The following is a 20,098-nucleotide window of genomic DNA, read 5'->3' on the forward strand; positions in this document are numbered from 1 at the left end:
ACGGATACACACAGACGCGTGATTTATTTCCTGTTCCATTATAATATGGTACACCGCTGGTTGTTCTGTAATTCACGTAGGAACTATAATAACGTCGTGCCAAGGTCCATTTTACACGAAACTAACCAAGTTAGCTCTATGCATTGTTCAGGTAATATTTTTGAATTCAAATACAAGAGTTATGTTATAGAAATAGGTTATGTGGAAATATTTAAGGAAAGAAATAAATAAAACAACATAGTGAACAATAAAAAATAATATTTTATTAATTAAGGATTTTATTACAAATCAAAATGTAAAATACATTTTTCTCTTCCGGCAATTATACAATAAAATAGACTTATATAGAATTAATTTTTTTTGCGTACAGACAGAAAAACATAAAAATAAGGTAAATAAAGATAATTTAACAATTTTTTTTTTAGTTTAAATAATTTAAGTGTAAGACAGCATAATTTTGTAAGACAATTATTAAGTACAAGTTTTTTGAAGTTCCAAAACAGTTATATTAATACTGTGTACAATATTTAGTCTATCAATCAGTCTAATTCAATGATTTTGTTTTATTGGAAAAAAAACCGGTGATAAAATTTATTTTGGTACTATCAGACAAATGACAGGAAAATAACTTAATAAAATAAAAAAAATAAAAAGACTAGTTTCTTTTTTTCATCAAAATATATAATTAAACGTAACAAATATTTTTGACTATTGTATTTCAAAGGACAAGTTATTATCACATTCAGTATTGTAACTTATAATGGTTTCTAGACAAGTATTGTTTTTGTTGTAGTTTGGGCGCCATCACAAATATAAACTAGTATAATGATAATTTTGGTAGGTATTAATTAATAATGTAGTTATGCTATGAACAATTTTAATCAAGATTTATGATATCCACACATTTTCAAATAAAAAAATGAATGGTAACATAGTTTCTTATTGTTGTTGTTTTGTACTTGATTTTTAAATATAAAAACAAAATAACTATTACAGTTTAATGAATTAAAACTATATTAAATAACTATCTTTGTTAAAATTAATATGATTAAAGAAACTATTTGTTTCGACGAATAATTGCATATGAGAGTTATGTGTGTATAAATCAAAAGTATCATGACAGTTTTTCAATTTTTTGTTTGGTTCATTGAAAGTGAATAATTTAGAATCAACGATGAGGCGCCCAATGTAATAATAGTATTTTTTTTAAGCTAACTCCAAAACAATAACAGTTTTTATTTTCATGTTTTAGTAAACCCTATTTACCTAGATAAATAAAGATAAAAGCTGAATATCTTAAAAAAATAGTAACAAACGTATCACAGATTATATATGGTTGATTAATTTTTACCTATTATAAACAAAACAGAGCATCAGACTTAACTTACCAACCCATTAAAATAATTTTCCCTTTATGATACAACGTAACAGCCTAATGAACATCTAACAAATTTAAGTACAGTCTATCATTGAGTATCCAGGTAGGACATATGTTGCCCCTTACGAACGAAAACTACATTAAAATTATTTGCAAAAGAATACATTTTGTGATATGGTATTTTTAATTTTATTTGGTCAATCAGACTTATGGAGTGCGAGTTATAAATTATTGCAGCCAAAATATTCTATATAAATACTTTTCAATATATCTTAAAAATATTTGATCTGTGATATTTTATAAAAAAGCTTTTGAATGAAATTGTACCCCCAAATTACATAAGTATTGATAAAATATTATATACATTAATTTATACACTAAAGTAGGCGGGTTGGTAAGAAAGAACAATAAGAGCCTACCAAGTAATTTATTTTAAATCTTGCCTAGAATCCTGTTGGATTTAAATTGTATTGATTTTATATTTGACACTATCAGAGTATCTTAATTTTAAAAAAACCCTCATTTTTTGATCACTGTTAATACATCAAGACATTTTCAACAATAGTATAATACATTAAACATTAAGGTTATAAGACCTTGTCCCCTATTGATTGATAGGCTTAAGTTATAATTAGTCGGGTACCTTTTTTATTTTTCAAATAGTAGTATTCATAAAGAACTAAAAAATAATATTAAAAATAAACCATAATGCTGAGATAAGCCATAAGCTGTCAATATTAATATGTACATAATATAAAATGTAACTAATAATTTTTTTATATAATATAGGCTAGGTATCAACTTAAAATAGGCTATTATTTATACATTTTTTAGAATACTCTATATTATTAACCAAAACACACGACGCATCCATTTAAAAAAAAACAAAGTCAGCATTTTAATAGATGCGACTCGTGTAATAAATAATTTATTATTCTAAACAAAGTGCCGGCACTTACCCATGCACACAAGAGCACACTATGATTTGATGTTGGGTTTCTTGACTTTTTACTGTTTATTTTGTCATAGCGCAATATTGGTGCCCAGTGGACAGGACGTGGCCATATTGGATACTGGCCGGCTTTTTGCTGATCTAGTCAGATTTGGTACTGACCGTTGATGGTCGTCGCCTTTGGCCATATCTCAGGATCTTCTCCTCGCAATATCTTTACTGGATGCGGTCGATGTGCTATCTGTAAAACACACATAAATTCTATTGTTAGAAAATAGTCTCTAGAAGTTATTGAAATTGTTTAAGTTTTTTTTTTTTTATTTATTATAATTAAAATGTTTCAACATATTACATGTTTTAATTTGTTTAAGTTAAAATGAGTTGTATATGCTGGAAGAATTTATAAATAAGACCTGGCTACGTTTGTATACTAGGTGATAGCTGGTAGGTAATATAACTAAAGAGATGATTGTATTATTTTGGTATTAATATTAACATCAATAAGACTTAAAAATTGGTTACAACAATGTTAATGATTTTTATACTTTCAGAAGCTTTACAAGTAACATACTTATACATAATAACAACAACAAAGTGTTTATATTAATTTTACAAAGGAGAAGGTTAAATTGTCGTCATACAAAGTTGAATAGCATGAGAATACAATGAAATTTGGGTCATAGCAAATACAATGAACGTTGGGCCAATGGTGTTGAATGTAGGGTTTATCGGGGACACAGCAAACAGACCGTAAAAAAGTTTAGTCGTCACAAGCCAATTACTAATAATGCACTAATCCTGGTATGCTCAAATAGCAAACAAACAAATAAGCACCTAAATTTCAACACTTGTCGGAATGAAACACGTTAAAATGTATGGACGCACCGGATTTGGAACAGCGAACCTGACGTTCTTGGTTCCTCTCAAGCTGTTCCTCCGGGGATGGGTCATGCAAGGCGTGTAAGGGTTGGGTTTATTTTTCTTATCTAGAGACTGACACTCACTGTCTTTGGACTTGGACGTTAGCGACCGTCTGAGCTTGTCGACGAGCTTTGAGTGGAACATGTTCAGCGACGACGTGGACGACACCTTGGGCGGCGACGAGGACGACGACGATGACTTGGCGGGGCTCTGCAGGCTGGACTGCGAGTTCCGGGACGAGTTTCTGGAGGCCACCCCGTGGTGGTGCTGCTGGCTGCCGTGGTGGAAAGCTGTTTGCTTGGACACGCCACCGAGTGACCGGTGCGCCGGCGAGCCGACCATAAAATCGCTGCCGGGCGACGTGGACAGCGACGGGCCGTCGGCCGACCGGGAACCGCTGTGCACCCGTCTGGTGCCACCGCAGGACGAGGCTGACGAGCCAGACGTCTTGTCGTTGGAACACTCGGAAATGCGTCGGTTCCGGTTCGATTTGTAAATATTGTAATCATTTTTCACAACAGGCATCATGAAAGCCATGGTTTTTGTATTATGCAAGTGTCACAGAAAAAAAAAAAATATGGAATCGACGACGAGTTTTACTCTTCGGAGCGAACTATTTTATAACAAATTCGATGGATTTCCGTCCAACAATCGTATCACGATTTTTCTTTTATTCCGTTTTTCAATACTTTTTTATTTCACTGTCCGTATGCGTATTGTTATTCCAATACGATTCCAATATTTAATAATTATTATGGACCGATAAAATAATTTAAAATTATTATCATCAATTCGCACTGATAGATTGTTACCGGTATGCAAGTCAGTCGGCAACTGGCGGGAATTTATAAATTCGATTTCGGATAAGGACGTATATTATGTTTATATACGCGCGCGCTTATATCTATAGAAAAAAAAAAACGTTTCTGTAACGTTACCGATTTCGTTTCTCTATTTTACTCCACTGGACGAGTCGAACGTTAAGAACGGTGCGCGAGTCGTGACTATGTGCAACGCAATGCAACGGAATGAGAATCACTTTGGCCGTGTGACCTTTCCGCCGTGCGTGCGGGAGTTACCACCTCCGCCGCCGCCACAGCACCATCACACCGCACCGCACCACACCCGCTGCACCGCCGCACCGCTGAACCCGCCACGCCACAAACCGGGCCCGCTTCACCGCACCACCATGACCAGGTCCGCTTCACCGCCGCGCCGACCCCACCCTCCGAGACGACGTTACGAAACCCGTCCCGCCGCCGCCGTCGCCGTCGGTGGCCTCGGGGACGCGTCGGTTACACCGGTCGGTCGGCGTCCTAAAACACGGTTGGTTACAGCGGGCGGGCGAGGGGCATTAGGCATTCGTCGTCTGGATGTTATTGATCCGAACCGTCCCCGCGGCGCTCCCCTCGCTGCCTTGCCGACCGCCGACTCTGGCGTACGTGCGTGCGTGCACGTGTGGCAACCGCTTACCGCCCGTCCCCACACCGCCGTCGCGAAACAACGGTTTTCTCTACCCTCCTCCGCTCCAGACGGGTCGGCGTCGGCGGCGTTTTTTACGACGACGGGTCTCCACCGCCCGTGCACTGCACCGCCACCGTACCGTGGGGGAATATTGTCGGCCGCATTTCGATCCCGGTGCTGGCAGATGGCGCGACGCGTACGCGCGCGAGTCCCGTGCGCCCGCCCGCCGACCGCCGCGGCCAACCGAATTCCAGTGGTTCCCAAACGCCTGTGAGCCGAACGTTCTGTGAACCGTCCTGGCCGTCATGTCCGACGGCGGCGGTGGCCGTGCGTCGAATATTCCACTCGTATTATATGATTATTCGTATTATTATTATGATCATCGTCGTCGTCACTCGTCGCCGTTGAACAACAAGTAAATACGTCTGCGTATTATTCGTATTTCGTATTTTTGTCCGCGACTCGTAGCGTACTCATCGTTATGGTGGTTTTTCTCGGAGCACCCGTCCGCCATCGCTGCCGTCTTCGTCGTCGTCGCCATCGTCGTGCACTTCCGACGAACGATGGGGAAATCATTATCATTGGATTTTTGCGTATCGTTTCCGTCGTGCTCTGTGCACGGAAAAACGTCGTTGTTACTCTAACGTGACGCCGCCGTGAAAAAACCGTCAGGTCGCCAAGTCCGGAGCGAAATCGGAAAGAGTGACATGTCACGGTATTCTGCCGTCGACCCCGCTCATAGCTATATTATAATATTATTGTAATAGTACGTATTGCGTTTGAATAATATTGTATAGGTATTTTGCTACGTTTCGTGGCCGTGTCGTTCCTCGGCGAAACGGTCTCTCGCCCGTCGTTGGTATATTATAGGCTATAGCACGACGCGGGATTCGTGGTTTTTGTTTTAAAATATCACGTCGTCGTAACTTCAATTGTGATAATATTACAATATTTATGACAAAATAACAAACGTTCCTGCACGAATGTTTGGGAAAACAATAATATTGGAATCGTACGCGACTCGGGGGACAGTCGCAGTACATGTCTTGACTGCATTTATTTACAATTGTCCATAATAGGGACACGAAGTAAAATAAACAAAAATAATAGTTTTATTGTTGATATTATTATTTTCGTCGTCTCTGTTTCCACGGATCGATTATTTTCGTGTTTGATACTTCGATATTGCGCGACGACCAAACGAGAATTGGGTCGTCGTCGTCGAGAAACGAATAATACATTTTTTCGATCCGCTCCGGTCGGTCGGGCGGGCTTTTTTTTGTTGTCTACGTGGCAATCTGACGAATTTCCGATTTCATCCGACCTTGCTAACGTTCCACATAAAGCATTTATAATATTATTTATATGAAATCTATACTTATGGTGTTGATAGTTGATACGTATTATTATTGCTATCGTAACGATGACACACAAACCCAAACTCAGATCCATAAACCCGTAAACACGGGGGAAAGTTTAATAATTATTATATAAAAGTAAAAGTATCCGATAATAATGTCCACCGTTTAATACTTTAATGAATGTGCACACGCACAGCATTACGACGGCACAATTATTAAGATTCTAGAATATTCTCCGAACTTGTGGCACGAATGAGCACTGAGCAGGTGCACGTTTTTGTTGCTTTCCGTAAACAAAATCCGTTTGTGAGCAATACGAGTGAACATTTAATTTTTAAACATAAAATATTATGATAGTTTAGATTATGATTCGCTATAATATCGGCGAAAAGAAAACCGAGACCCTCCAGTATTTGCAATGTTTTATTGAACATCCGTAATCTCTATCGCTGAAAACGCAACAAGTATATGAAGCACCAATATTACTTACCTATTATTAATTTTTTATATGTTTTTTCTCGAGATATGTATAATATGTATAATATCCTTTGGATATAGTCTGAAATAGTGACGCAATACACGACTACTGCTTTCGGTCATAATATAGTGTATAATACAGTAAAAATTATTATGTGACTAATAATCGGTAATAACGTATAATATTCTTAAATAAATAATGCATAGACCTTCAATTATGTCTTCAAAAACCCTGGAGATATTGCTTTATAAAATTGCAAACACAAATACAGCGAAATTACCCACACAACTAGTTGTACGGTGCTACGGTGAAATGCATGTTTATGAATGACATAAATAATTGATGTCTGGGAAAGTGGGAAATAAAATATTACGATGTGCATGAATTGAAGTCTGGGAAACAAAAAAAAATACGATGTGCTCAATATTTGGGTCAACGTGGTTTCAATTAAAAATGACGAAACGATATAGCGTACTACACTACTACGCACTTATATACCTATGTGCCTACGTATATGCTTTAGTATGCCAATAATTTGTCCAATTTACATAACATGATAATTTATACTAATAAAGTAATAAGCATTGTTACTGTAATTCCCGAAACCGAGATTTCGATTTGTCACATTCCCACCTTCATTAATAGAACATACTATTTTACTCCATCGACACCGTCCAGGATTCCGGTCGACGAACTCATATAATTGGTTAAAAAAAACTAATGTAAGTGAAATCGTAAGATTAAAAAAATGTCCACGTGTTCCTACGTGTACTCGTCGGGCGGGGCGGAGCCGGTTTATACGCGAAAGTACCGATTTTTGCATATTTTTACAGTAATCGTTTTGGCAGCATTTTCGGTCGTGTGCGGAAAAAACAACATACGTGACGGGAAGTGACGAGAGACCACGGGCGTGTGACGAATAACCCTTTGGCGGATATACAGCGCATACACAGTGCACACAGTGATAATAATATAAAATATAATAGTATGCACGCGAAGTCGGGCGCCAGTGCGACGCCGACGCGTGCAGTTTGTACGAAAATAACTGAAACCGAAATAATTCGTGGGATTTTGCGGAAGAGAGATGGACGAGTAGACGACACGATCCACGCAGAGACTATAGGGGACGGGCCACTGACTATAAAAGTAACGGATTATTAACCAAAATGCGAGTGAGAGGAGATAAATAGTGATATGAGAACGAGGCGACTATGTCTTACTTCAAAGAGTCGTTCATTTATTCATTTCCACACGTTTAACCGATTGCTATTAGAACCTTCGTGCCATCCAATAATTATTTTATGTATACAAACTATATAATATCCTAAATGCCAATGCACGTGCATTTCCGGATCGAACATAAGTATGTTACCGCTCCCCCCTCCCACATACAAGTATAAACTCGAGATTTTAACATAAAATATATTAGTATTTTTATATTGTACATTATTTTGTCAGTGATACGTGGAGCTATTCGACATAATATTATACTATACGTATACGGTATACGCATCGCGTGGCTTGTATTATTTAATCACCACTATTGGAGATAATATAATAATGTTTCATTGTATTTATCAATTTTTGCCTATTTACTCATTGTGACAGTTCCCGATGATTAGGAGCAGACGACTATGGTTATACAGTCCGCAAGCTCCGGTATAGTAGGACAATTTAGATGGCGGCCATTGGCAAAGAAATATTTAAAGACTATAGTGCTCGCTACGCTCCCAATCATTTCATATTACGGAAAATTGATGAATGTTCAGAAGAATCCGTTTTTCTCTGTTGTTTTAAGTATTAAAACTAATTGACCCATTATCAATTATAAAGGTAAGAATTTGGGGCACTTCGAAAGGTTTTTTTTTGAAAATTCAGTACTTAGTAAATGTAAGTATACACTCGAATCCATTTACCTTATCCATACTTTACACCATTGTGTGTTATATATTTATATGCAATATGCATTCGAATGACGATTTTCCTAGGTATTCAGTTACTGTACAGTTGTACACGTGCGATGTTCGCATTATATTATTTTCGTTTTTCATTTTAACGTCACAACTCATAACGTAGATGATATTGTCGAGTAGATGGGCTCTCTCTATATTTATATATCGTGTTGAATTGCACACATTCGTTGTATTGTTGAACTTCAAGCCTGTCCATATTGTGTGTACTATATATTGATGCACGCCTGTGAAGTTTTCAAGTATGAGGTCGTGAATTACATTTAATATATTATATATTAATATATTCGTTGTGTCTATGTGGCAAATTGTGTGTGTTTCGTATGTTACATTACTTATATTATATACTTACTTACTATTATATTAATATCATACTCCGTGCACAGTACGTGTGAATCGTGAATATTTAGTCGTCGCCCGTCGACAGGTTGGCGTCCACTCGTACAAAACGTATATATTGTAATAGTAGATAATACTATAATAGTATAATATAGTTAGTTACCTACACTAAAAACGATTTGCATAAAATATAAAGACCCACAGACGGTGCAGATGCGATAGAAATATTCCGTTCGCAACATTCGAAAAATCGCTTTGTTCATTTTTTCAGTACGGTCAGCTATGTGCGTGCGTTTATTGAAAAGGATTTGTTAATGATTTGACAATGTTCAGTGAATCATAGGAACTATTTATATTTTATTTCGTCTCTTACGTATACTATTAATTAATCACAGATTAAAATAGCATAATTGTATAGTATTATAGTATATAATATTGCAATGTGAATAATGTGATGACGCACCTAATACCTATACTAATTTTTGGTTATCGGTGTGTTTTGTCATTTTAAATAAACAAATGACATTTTAAAAGTTAACCTCTTTTTACGATTGGAAATACTGTTACGAATGATTCAAGTGCATGATACACCTGACTATTATCAATCACTATAGAAATAATCATTAGTTTGTAACTATATATTTAAATTTAACATAGGTACATCTAGGTACCTATTTGGCTATTTATAATAAAAGTTACCTAGGTATTTAAAAAATAACTTTTTTTTATAATTATAATTACTTTTATTATAGATAAAAATATGCAACGTTATTAAAAATAGTTTGCTATGAGTTAAAACCATTATCAGAATATGCATTGATAACTAACATTTTTATTTTATTTTATGTTCGCGAGATGATAACAAATAATCATTATCTCATTTTAGAAATTAAAAATAATTAATCATTTTCGTTAAATAAATAATGAAGTAATACTTAATTAGGTAATGATAAAGTTTATACATAAAAACAACTATGATAATAGTATTATAATTTATATGATGTATCCACATAAATAAAATATAATCACATAATATTTAATTTAATATACCTAAGCTTTTTATAATACCTACTTGTTACTGCCTATATTAATTATATGAACTAATGAGTCTAAGGTAATAGCTAAAGAACTAAACTGTTTAAAACTTTAAAACAATAGAAGATAATTTTTTTACTTAAATATAAAAGTGTTAATGTTATGCAACATAATATAATCGTATATTATAACATTGTGTTACCCTGCACCTAACCACTACCACATTTATACATAGGGTGATTCACCGAGCATGTTCACCCCCTTTTATTCTAAAATGTAGTTGTTCAAAATATATGATTTTTAGAATTTTTAAATATACTCAAACACCATATTTTTAAACCAATAGGATTTTTTTGTACTATTTGAGAAGTGTCCTATAGAAATTCAAACTTTTGTTTTTCAATTGAGACCCCTTTTCTACTGTGAATTATTTAGTGGATCATTTTTCTGAAAACGTAAACGTATCGGAATCAAAATACGTACGATTAGTTTTTGAGTTATTTAACTATTTACCTATATACTAATGATAATAGGTCCATGATATATTATATTATGGATTATACTGGATTTGGAAAATTTTTAGGCTATGGTGATTTTAAGTTTCAATATCTTAGTAATTTATATAAATCTATACAAATTCATGGTTTAAAAATGGTCCAAGTACAATATTGTATCTCAAATTATATTTATTTTACATTTTTGTGAAAACATTTTTAATGACTACTTTTCTTACCACAAATATTTCAGCAACTAAAAAACTACTCGATCAAATGTTGAATTAAGTACATACAAATTTTCCGAAAAAATATTCACTAAATAATTTACAGTTAACAAAAGGGGTTCTGATTTTAAAACTGAAGTTTGCACCGGACACTTCTTAAGTAGTAAAAAAAAATTCAAACATTTTAAAAAAAATGGCCCCTGAGTATGTATTTAAAAATTCTAAAAATCAGAATTCGAGTACATTAATTATTATTAAAGGAAAACATTGGGGTGAGTTTGCGTGGTGAAACACCCTGTATACATATAATTATATACGTACTTATGGTATACCTATTAATAGCTAGTTGCTAGTACATATTTGCATTAATATATTTATTTTTGTTCGTTTTAACTTTTCATTTAATCGTTATTTTAGTAATAATTAAAAACTTATGATATTATTTAATTAAATTTTATTACAGTTTAAACTTAAATTATTGAACGCCAAGGATAATAAACAGGGTGATTCATAAATCATGCTTACTTACCTCCCCCCCTCATATTTATAAACTCATTTTGACAATATATTATTATTGATGAACCCAAATCAAAATTCCTATGAGCAATTGTTGAATTGCTAAACTTGTGTACAATACACTTGTCTCTTTGATAATAAGTTGGAAAATATGGGGGCCCATGATCATTTAAAAATTATAATAATTTATATTAATACTTTAAAAATTCTAAAAACTGTCAGAGTATAGTAACTAAATTGAAATTTATTTGATATTTTATTAAGGACTTTAATATTTATCCATATTAAGTATTCTACATTTCAATAATTCTAAAACTATATGTAGTTCTCATTTGAAAATAATAATTTATATCACCACGCACCACAGGACATCCCTTAAATGGCATAAAAATCTAAGTACTTAAAGATATAGTCTTTAAATATATTTACAAATTCCAAAACTCAGAATTTGAACAAATGCACAAGGTATAAAATAATAAATTGTATAAGTGGTTGATAGGTCACCTTGTATTAGATATGTATACATTAATACATTATAATAATGTAAAAGCTATATACTTCATAACTCATAATATTGTTATTTAAGGAAAATGAAAGATAAACATTTTTAATTTCGATTACTATCTAAAAATGTATAATAGTTTCAACGTTTTCAATAGTTTTATAATAATTTATTGATTACTATACTGAAAATCAATTTATTCATTATTGTACAATATTGTATACATACATGGTACAGAAACCACATATTGTGTGTGCGGTGTGAACGATTATACGATATACGATATACTTAATCGTAAGCACGTGTTTCCTTATATTTTCTGATGTCTTATGTCTATGTATATAAATAATTCATAGATTATCACAGGTGTGAAGGTACTGCTATCGTCCTTCGCATTTTAAAATGTCTATTGTTTACTATAGCTGTAAGTAGTGTTGTAAAGTATTTGTGAATTTGAATACTTTTATTTTTAAGGTACTCGAAATATTTTTTGTGCTACTGAAGTATCGAATACTACTTTATTACATTTTTTTTTTTTATTCCTTTGATTTTAAAATTGTTTTATGATTTTGTAATTATTGATTAATACAAATATAGTGCTGCTGTGCCTTTAAAGTTAAAACATAAACGATTATATATTGGGTATGAACCTGGGTATATTGCGTATATTCTATTATTCTACCCGTACTTATGGACTATTAAGATAATGACAATTTATATTTTATAGTACCTATGTCCTATAGTATAAACCTTTTGAGTAATACTTACATAATCACGTACTTACTTTACTATAAAATATTATTTTAGCATTTGTGTAATTACTTGATCGTAAATTCCCTGATTTGAAATTGTGTTACTCAATCATTAGAGCAAATAAAGTTTACAGACGCAGTCTCTAGAATTTGTGATGCTCAATACAAGTTGTTAATTTGTCAATGCATTGAGATGCCTACCTTTACAATTGTCAAATGCTTGTTGTACACTTTTACTTACTACAATAATCAATATAATGAAATTTATATAATTTGTATTAAATATTCAATACAGTACTTATCTAAATACACGTATAATTTACCAAAAATCTTAAAGTCATATCACGTTTAATTTATAACAGATCAAAAAGTTTTTGATTGAGTCATTGAGACATACTGAGGTTCGGTGGAAGTGTGGTCTGTATAGGTACGTGAACATGATAATGTATAGTATCTATAATTATTATTATGCTATATTTATATACATATTAAAATGATAGAAATATAAATGAATAAAACAAAAACCAATTACGAAAGGAAAAAATAGTTTTATCCAATTTACTGTACAATAAGACACTATGCAGATACTATATTGTTACATCAAAGGCGTGATTGCTCCAAAATTACTTCAGAAATTCCGAAACGCTGTTTTTATACCTGCTTTACCTATCGGTTCGCATACACAAGACGAACTGTCACTTTAGTTATAGTTTTTTTGTTTTAAACGGTTACTTGTATTACCGTGCCTATTGACGTTCAGTCCGTCACCAATCTCCATCAATCAAAATCGATGCCATACATGAAAGTCGTTTTTCACAATATTCATGAAGCTTGGAAATTACGATTTACACGATGGTCGTGAAACTAGTTATAATTCAACTCAAACAATATTCGAAGGATCGTATTAAATGTATTCGTGTTGTATAGACAAGGTTATACAACTATATATAATAACCAATAAGTTATAACGTATCGTTTAAATAAGAAAAGTTTATATATCTAAAAAATAATTACTAAAATATAACTCTATAAGCTGCGCATAGTTAGTGCAGCACACAGGGACTGGATGTTTGGATAATTGTATATCTATTCGTCTAGCTTCGCTCACTACAGCCGTAGGATATAGCAGTCCATTCAATTTGAAAATATTAATAAATTATTTCATTGGGTAGACAGCTTTGACTAGAGACTAAAGTCGTATGTGTTTACCACGATGCTGGTAGTTTGTAGGATTTTTTTGGAATCTATAAGGTTAAGGTGTAAGTAAGTTCAAAAAAAATACTTAAGTATACCAAGGTGTCTACTTGATGAATATATAGTTAGTATTCCAGTAGGAAGTAAGTACCTAGTAACTGTATCTAGTATGACATATACATAGGTACTTCGATATTCCCAATGCTTACTTATGTAATACGGTGTACCTGCATATTGATTATGGTAATGTATGTAAATAATAATTATATTATAATAGTAACACTGCTTTTCTGCAGTATAAAAACTCAAAATGTTACATTTTTTTTTAAATAATCTAATATAAACAATAATTAATTAGGTAATACCATTGATTATATAATCAATGGTAATACTTAATAATTAATAAGTATAGACATACAGGAGTTTGTAAAAATAATTATTTTCGATGAAATTTCATTTCATAAAACACAATTTAACATATTTTACACGAAGGCCTTATTAAAAATAAATATTTACCGAAGTACCGAACAAATATGCTCACACTAAAATTATACTTTGGTAACTAAATATCAATAATGAATTGCAACAATTTACAAACAATAAAAACTAATTATATGTGTATAGTAGCTGTATAGTGTGTTATAATATGTATGTACTTATGGATGACAGTGAATAATTTAAACTATAAGTAAAGCATAATCATATTATAATATATTATATTCATATTATATGTATTTAAATTTTAAATATTTAATGTCAAACATGTACTAACATTTGGTTGTATCTATAACACAAAAACTATTCACCTTTTTGAAAATATTTTATTTATATATTTATAGGTCGTTGCCTAAAAGTCAACATTTTTGAGGAAAAAAAAATGTTTTTACCGCTTTTTATTGTTATCATTTTATTGTCCTTCATTGAATGATCGCATATATATGTTACTTTGTTAGCCCCAACTACAATTGTACCCTAATGGGTATAATTACTGGTTTTGGATGTAAACTATAGGTGGGGCTTCAGATTTGAGAAGATCATCACGACTTGTAGCTTTGTTAAACTTTCTTTCACACTAGATATGGATATCATAAGTTTACTGACGGTCCGAGATCTATATTGTCCATTATCTTATTCTTCCGCTACCTTATGAAGACCATGTACCACACGCGTAACACATGGATAATTATCGTGCTTATTTAAGCTCATGTAGAGTGTAAGCGATTTTATGCACGTCCTGCATCAGTTAAAAAGGTAACACACAATCATCTGTTATTATTTGGAAAAAAAAAATCAATATAATTTTATCTCACGGCAATCACATAAAATTACACTGAACAAATTTAGCCACGTAGCATTTGTACATTTACAACGGCAAGGCAATGTTGAACGCACAACGGTCCAAAACGGAGTTCTCTTGTACATTTTCACAGCCCCACCCATTTCAAATTGTCCAAATTATTCTACGCCAATATTAAGCACGTCGTTTGCATGCATTATTTAGACAGTTTCCGAAATTTGTACGACACTGGTTTAACGGGATTTTATAATTTTCTATGGGCGAGGCGAGAGAGATGTTTTTCCAGCCCAACCCACGCGGAAAACCAACTTTTTTCATGTTGTAAATCACGTATTAAATATTGGAGTAGAAAAGTTTTGTTGGGTTTTATTATGTGGGGCGTTTCCCTTGCCACATCCATGGGGTAAACCAGTGTCGTACACATTTTGGAAACGGTCGTACAAATCCTGCATAATGTGATTGAATATGTGCTAAATATTAGAGTAGAAAAATGTGGACGATTTGAAATTGGTGCGGGGCTGGGGAACATACGTGAAAAATTCGAGTCGCTATTCCATAAAAAAGGCAGCATTAATGATAATTGCTGAATTTAGCAAAAACAGCACCAAAACACCAATATGTTTACAAAAATAGCAAAAACATTCAGAAATTGAATTACGACAAAATAACTATAATTATTAGTGCAAAATTGTTGTCGTTCGCTGAAACCTTTCAAATTCATATACATTTTTACTTACATATCTAGTAAAAAATTGTGCAGATGTATTTTTTATATTTTTAGAATGCTATAATACCATCTTACATTCTATTATTACCTTGTATTACATTTTCAAGCTTTAACTATTAAACTTTAAAATTATAACTCAAATAATTTGCAATTTATTACCTAAGTATTTTTGATAATTTTAAATTTCTATTTGCTTATATTCTTAAATGTTCAAGCTGTTGAAAATGTTATGAAACTATCGAAAAAAACTAAACAGCATTTTAAAATCTCTATAAATAGCTCAAAAATATTCATTATATTTTAGATATTATGAAATAACTAGAAAATAGTTATATTATTTGGTGAAAATTTTAAATATCTATTATAGGCCTATGGTTATTTATTTCGAATTCAACAAAAAAATATTTGATTTTATATAAAATGTTTTTTTAAATAAAAATAATTTTACTAGGTAATGAATTTATAATTTTTTAATCATACCTATATGTTTAGCTTTTACAATAAATTCTATTGATAAGATATTTTTACTTTTTAGGTATATTTTCAGAGTGATCATAAAAATATACCACTGATTTATTTATAATACAAATACCCACTAATATACTAGATACATCAAAGAATAGAGACGGTTTTAAACCATGTGTCTCAATTTTGAAGGTTTATCTTTGTCCAAGTTATGTTGTATAAATAGAATAATGCGATTCATGTAGGCATCCTTGACCTTCGTTCAACTTGACCATCGTAAAGCAAAAAAAAACTTAAAATTTTATTGGTATAAAATATTGCAATGTTAAAAATTGATATCGCTTTTTGTGGGCTTTTATATAATATTTATCTTCATTATTTCATTTTAAGTTTTTAGAACACAACATTATGGCTTATTACTTCTTGAATTTGCATGTTTTTTGTAGTGGTTAATGGTCATACATTATTGTATGCAAGATATCAATTTGTCAAGTGAAATGGTGAAACGAATTAAACCTTAACTTTGAATATTTAATTGTTTTTTAAAAACTTGTTCGTATATTAGTGCAGAATTTTATTATTGTTATTAACGTAATATTGTAGGCCAATATCATGTTTGGATAACGTTTAATTTAACGATTTTAATTATTTGAAAAATAATTTTCAAAATAAATTACCTTTATTTAAGAAGTTTTTTTCAATTAATTAACTGAATTTCTATCGAAGATCGTGAAATTATTAGAAACTTAATGATGTATAGATTCTATATTATATTAAGAATTATTAAAAAATAGGAAGTGGTCAATGTTATTTTGTATCTAAATTAGATGCTTGGCATCATGTAACTGAGTACAACGAACTACCGTAAAATACTAAATAATAGTGGTATCGATCAATACATATCTGAGTTAGGTCCAGCGCTAGACTTTTTGTGAGGGGGAGGTACAAGGGAACCTTAAGAATATATTCAGATATTCTAGTGTATTCTAGTGTTCTTCTGTCAACGTGGATTTTGAAGGGAATAACTGCAGATATTTATAGAATTTTTTTAATTAAGTCTGCAGAAATAATAAAATATGATTGCATACACTGTTAGATTAATTTTTTTAGTTTTGCTGTAAGGTAGGCATTTCCTATCGTGTTAGCTTAGCATTTACATGTTTTTTGTCATAATTATGGAACTTAGGACAGATTTTAGCCACTTTAGATGAATAATATTACATATTTTTATAACTTTATATTAAGGTCACGGTTGAAAAAATTTGTAAATATATCTAATAAGTTATGAAATGTTTGTTGGTCTTTGGTAATATATTGGAAGGTGAAATGAAGGGTGTGGGTTACCTATACAGATTTCGTATTTGTGTTATCAAATAACTATATTTTCTTTCCAAGTCAAGCATTGATTATTTTTCAAATACAAACAATTTTAACTGCATATTTTGGTAATTTTAATTGCATATTTTATTTTCTAAAAGCCGGGGGGGGGGAGGTTATCACAGCATTAAATGTGGGTACATACTACATACATCGATTTTGCGACTCTTCTTTCTTTTCATTATCTATAGTACTAACTATTCATTAAACATAATATTATTATAGGACTGATGATTGTGGAGGGCGAAGCTTCTGCAATGTATTATTAGTTATTACAATACTAACTATAAAAACTGAGGGTTTCAGGTGTTTCAGCACTCGGTTTTTTCTTTGTATTTGCGCAGCTACAGTTTGTGTACCAGGCACCTACATTATATATTTATATTGCATTGGGCAAGATACTTGATTAGTTTTTTTTTATGTATATGTTACAGCATCAGCGACATAGAACATATATGTTATTAGCTTGCAATTATAGTTTAAGTTAAAATTATTATGTACATAGAGAGATTTTTAGAATGAACTAAAATAATATTGAGTTGGGCATTTCAATTTTTTTTTAAGGGAATTATTTTTTCTGTGTTAGCATAGGGCCCTATAGCTTCGTAAAGGTTATCTGGGAACTTGACATTTTTCTCTGGTTTCTGTGAAAATTCGACAATTTGATTAGTTGTAACTGGTTGCAAGTTCAAAGTTTATAATAGTTACACTTAAACTTAAGTATGAAATTGTGTACCTACCTTCGGGCTTTGACATAGGTATAAGATATTAGGTAGGCAATCGATAACTGTAACAGTTATATAGCACCTTTGTCACATTTTAATAAGTTACAAATTACTAAATTATTTATGATAATTTCTTCGGGGAAATTATGCGGACTCGCCTACACTACTAAACAGTAAATATTTGTCTTCGTAATAGGTTTACGAGAAAATGTTTTATGCAAATTGCAAGTTATTACTTATAACTTATAAGCTATAAGTATTTAGTATACCGCTATAACTGAAATTTAAATGTATTAAAGTTAAAATGTATTAAAAATTTAAAATATTAATAAAAAATAAAAAAACCCAACTGGTATTTACTTTAGAGCATAAAACTTAAATAAAATATATACATTTATAATGGTAAAAATAATAAAATATCATTATATTAACATGAAATACTGATCACACCCTTACCTACACACTTTTAGACTTTTATATTACCATTAATTACTCAAATACTTAATAATACATGAGAACACCAATATTACAATTTACAAATCCTTTATATTAAAAAAGATTAAATTATACATAGATTTATCAGTTACAACCAACAACACTTATTAGTACTTATCTTTACAATTTTGTAATATTACCTAGGTACTTATTAGTATGAAAGGTAAAGACTACAGATAATGAAAAACAAGTAAGGTACCTAGTTCACTGTATGAAGTATCACATAATGTTGTGTTTGAAATTTAAATCCATTTACAATTATTATCATATATACTTTTTTGAGAAGAAAAAAATGCATAAATTATTACAAGCTAAAAATATAACTCGATTACATAACTTTGATATAATTTGTAACTGATTAATGCCCAACTCTAACAACCAGCCCTTGTAGTGGACCGTGCCACTGACCGGTCACCCTGCAGCATGAAACCTTTTTTTCTTAATTAATTATGAATATTTATGAAGTGCCAATACTATTCTATTATTAACTATGATTTATCCTCCAATCAACAATATTTTCATTATACTTACTATATAGATAATATCGGAATAATTATGAGTAACAGTTATAAAAAAAAAATTTATATTTTTATATTAAATTGTTATTAATAATAATTATATAAAAAATAAAAAGAATTTTACTATCATAAAGGAATCGATTTTATTGCAATAAACATTAAAAGTGTGTACCTACCCATTTTATTGAAAAAATATTTTTTAAATATGCAACAATAACATTTTTATACATTTTATTCATGTTATTATTAATAATGTGTTTAAATTTTGTATTATATTTTATACAAAGACTGACTTTTTCAGATACATTAGCACCTTTTTTCTCAGTAAATTATTTTTTTACAAGACATTTAGATTTTTTAAAAATTGGGATTTTAAATAAAATCTATAATATATAGGCAACTAATACATTTCCGTTGTACCCTTCGTTAAATAATTATTGTACAACTCTAAAAATTATGCATGTAGATTAGCTTGGATAGGAACATCAATATTGCAATTTGCAATCATCCGCAAACCAACTACCTACTTGGATGTATTGTTCTTTCTAAAATTGAATTTAAAATTTATCATTACTGACAACAGTGCCAGCTGTAAATAACCCGTTTTAGTTTATTTTTTCGAAACATTTTTATGCAGTACAATTTATCTTTAATTTGTCTCATCCCACATACATGCATGCAGGTGTCCCTACGTAAAAAAAAATATATAATTACCTACTATCCAATGTGTACCTATAGTTGTATTATAGGTTATGGTTGTACACATATCTAGCTGGGATGATCAATAAATATAATATTAAAATAATACAGTATTAGGCTAACATGATATAGGTATCTATAGTATAATATTATTGTGACTCATCCACAATATAGAAGTGATAATAATTGAATACCTAATGTCTTCTTCACGT

General features: G+C 31.4%; 1 protein-coding gene across 1 annotated transcript; it reads right to left on the reverse strand.

Moving 5' to 3' along the window:
* Positions 1-1,099: 1,099 nt before the first annotated feature.
* Positions 1,100-4,325, reverse strand: LOC111028999 (GTPase-activating protein BEM2/IPL2). The gene is made up of 2 exons (XM_022307806.1): positions 3,335-4,325; positions 1,100-2,571 (listed from the first exon to the last, which is right to left on the reverse strand). The coding sequence occupies exons 1-2, from the start codon at positions 3,786-3,788 to the stop codon at positions 2,522-2,524; spliced, it is 504 nt and encodes a 167-aa protein (XP_022163498.1). The 5' UTR covers positions 3,789-4,325; the 3' UTR covers positions 1,100-2,521.
* Positions 4,326-20,098: the final 15,773 nt, after the last annotated feature.

Source organism: Myzus persicae, unplaced genomic scaffold, assembly GCF_001856785.1.
Source record: "Myzus persicae strain clone G006 unplaced genomic scaffold, MPER_G0061.0, whole genome shotgun sequence".
NCBI classification, from domain to species: domain Eukaryota; kingdom Metazoa; phylum Arthropoda; class Insecta; order Hemiptera; family Aphididae; genus Myzus; species Myzus persicae.

Coding starts and splice junctions, on each gene's coding strand:
- LOC111028999 (XM_022307806.1), bottom strand. CDS start 3,788: ATGGCTTTCATGATGCCTGTTGTGAAAAATGATTACAATATTTACAAA. Junction 2,572..3,334: donor AACGTCCAAGTCCAAAGACA/GTGAGTGTCAGT, acceptor TGTGTTTTACAG/ATAGCACATCGACCGCATCC.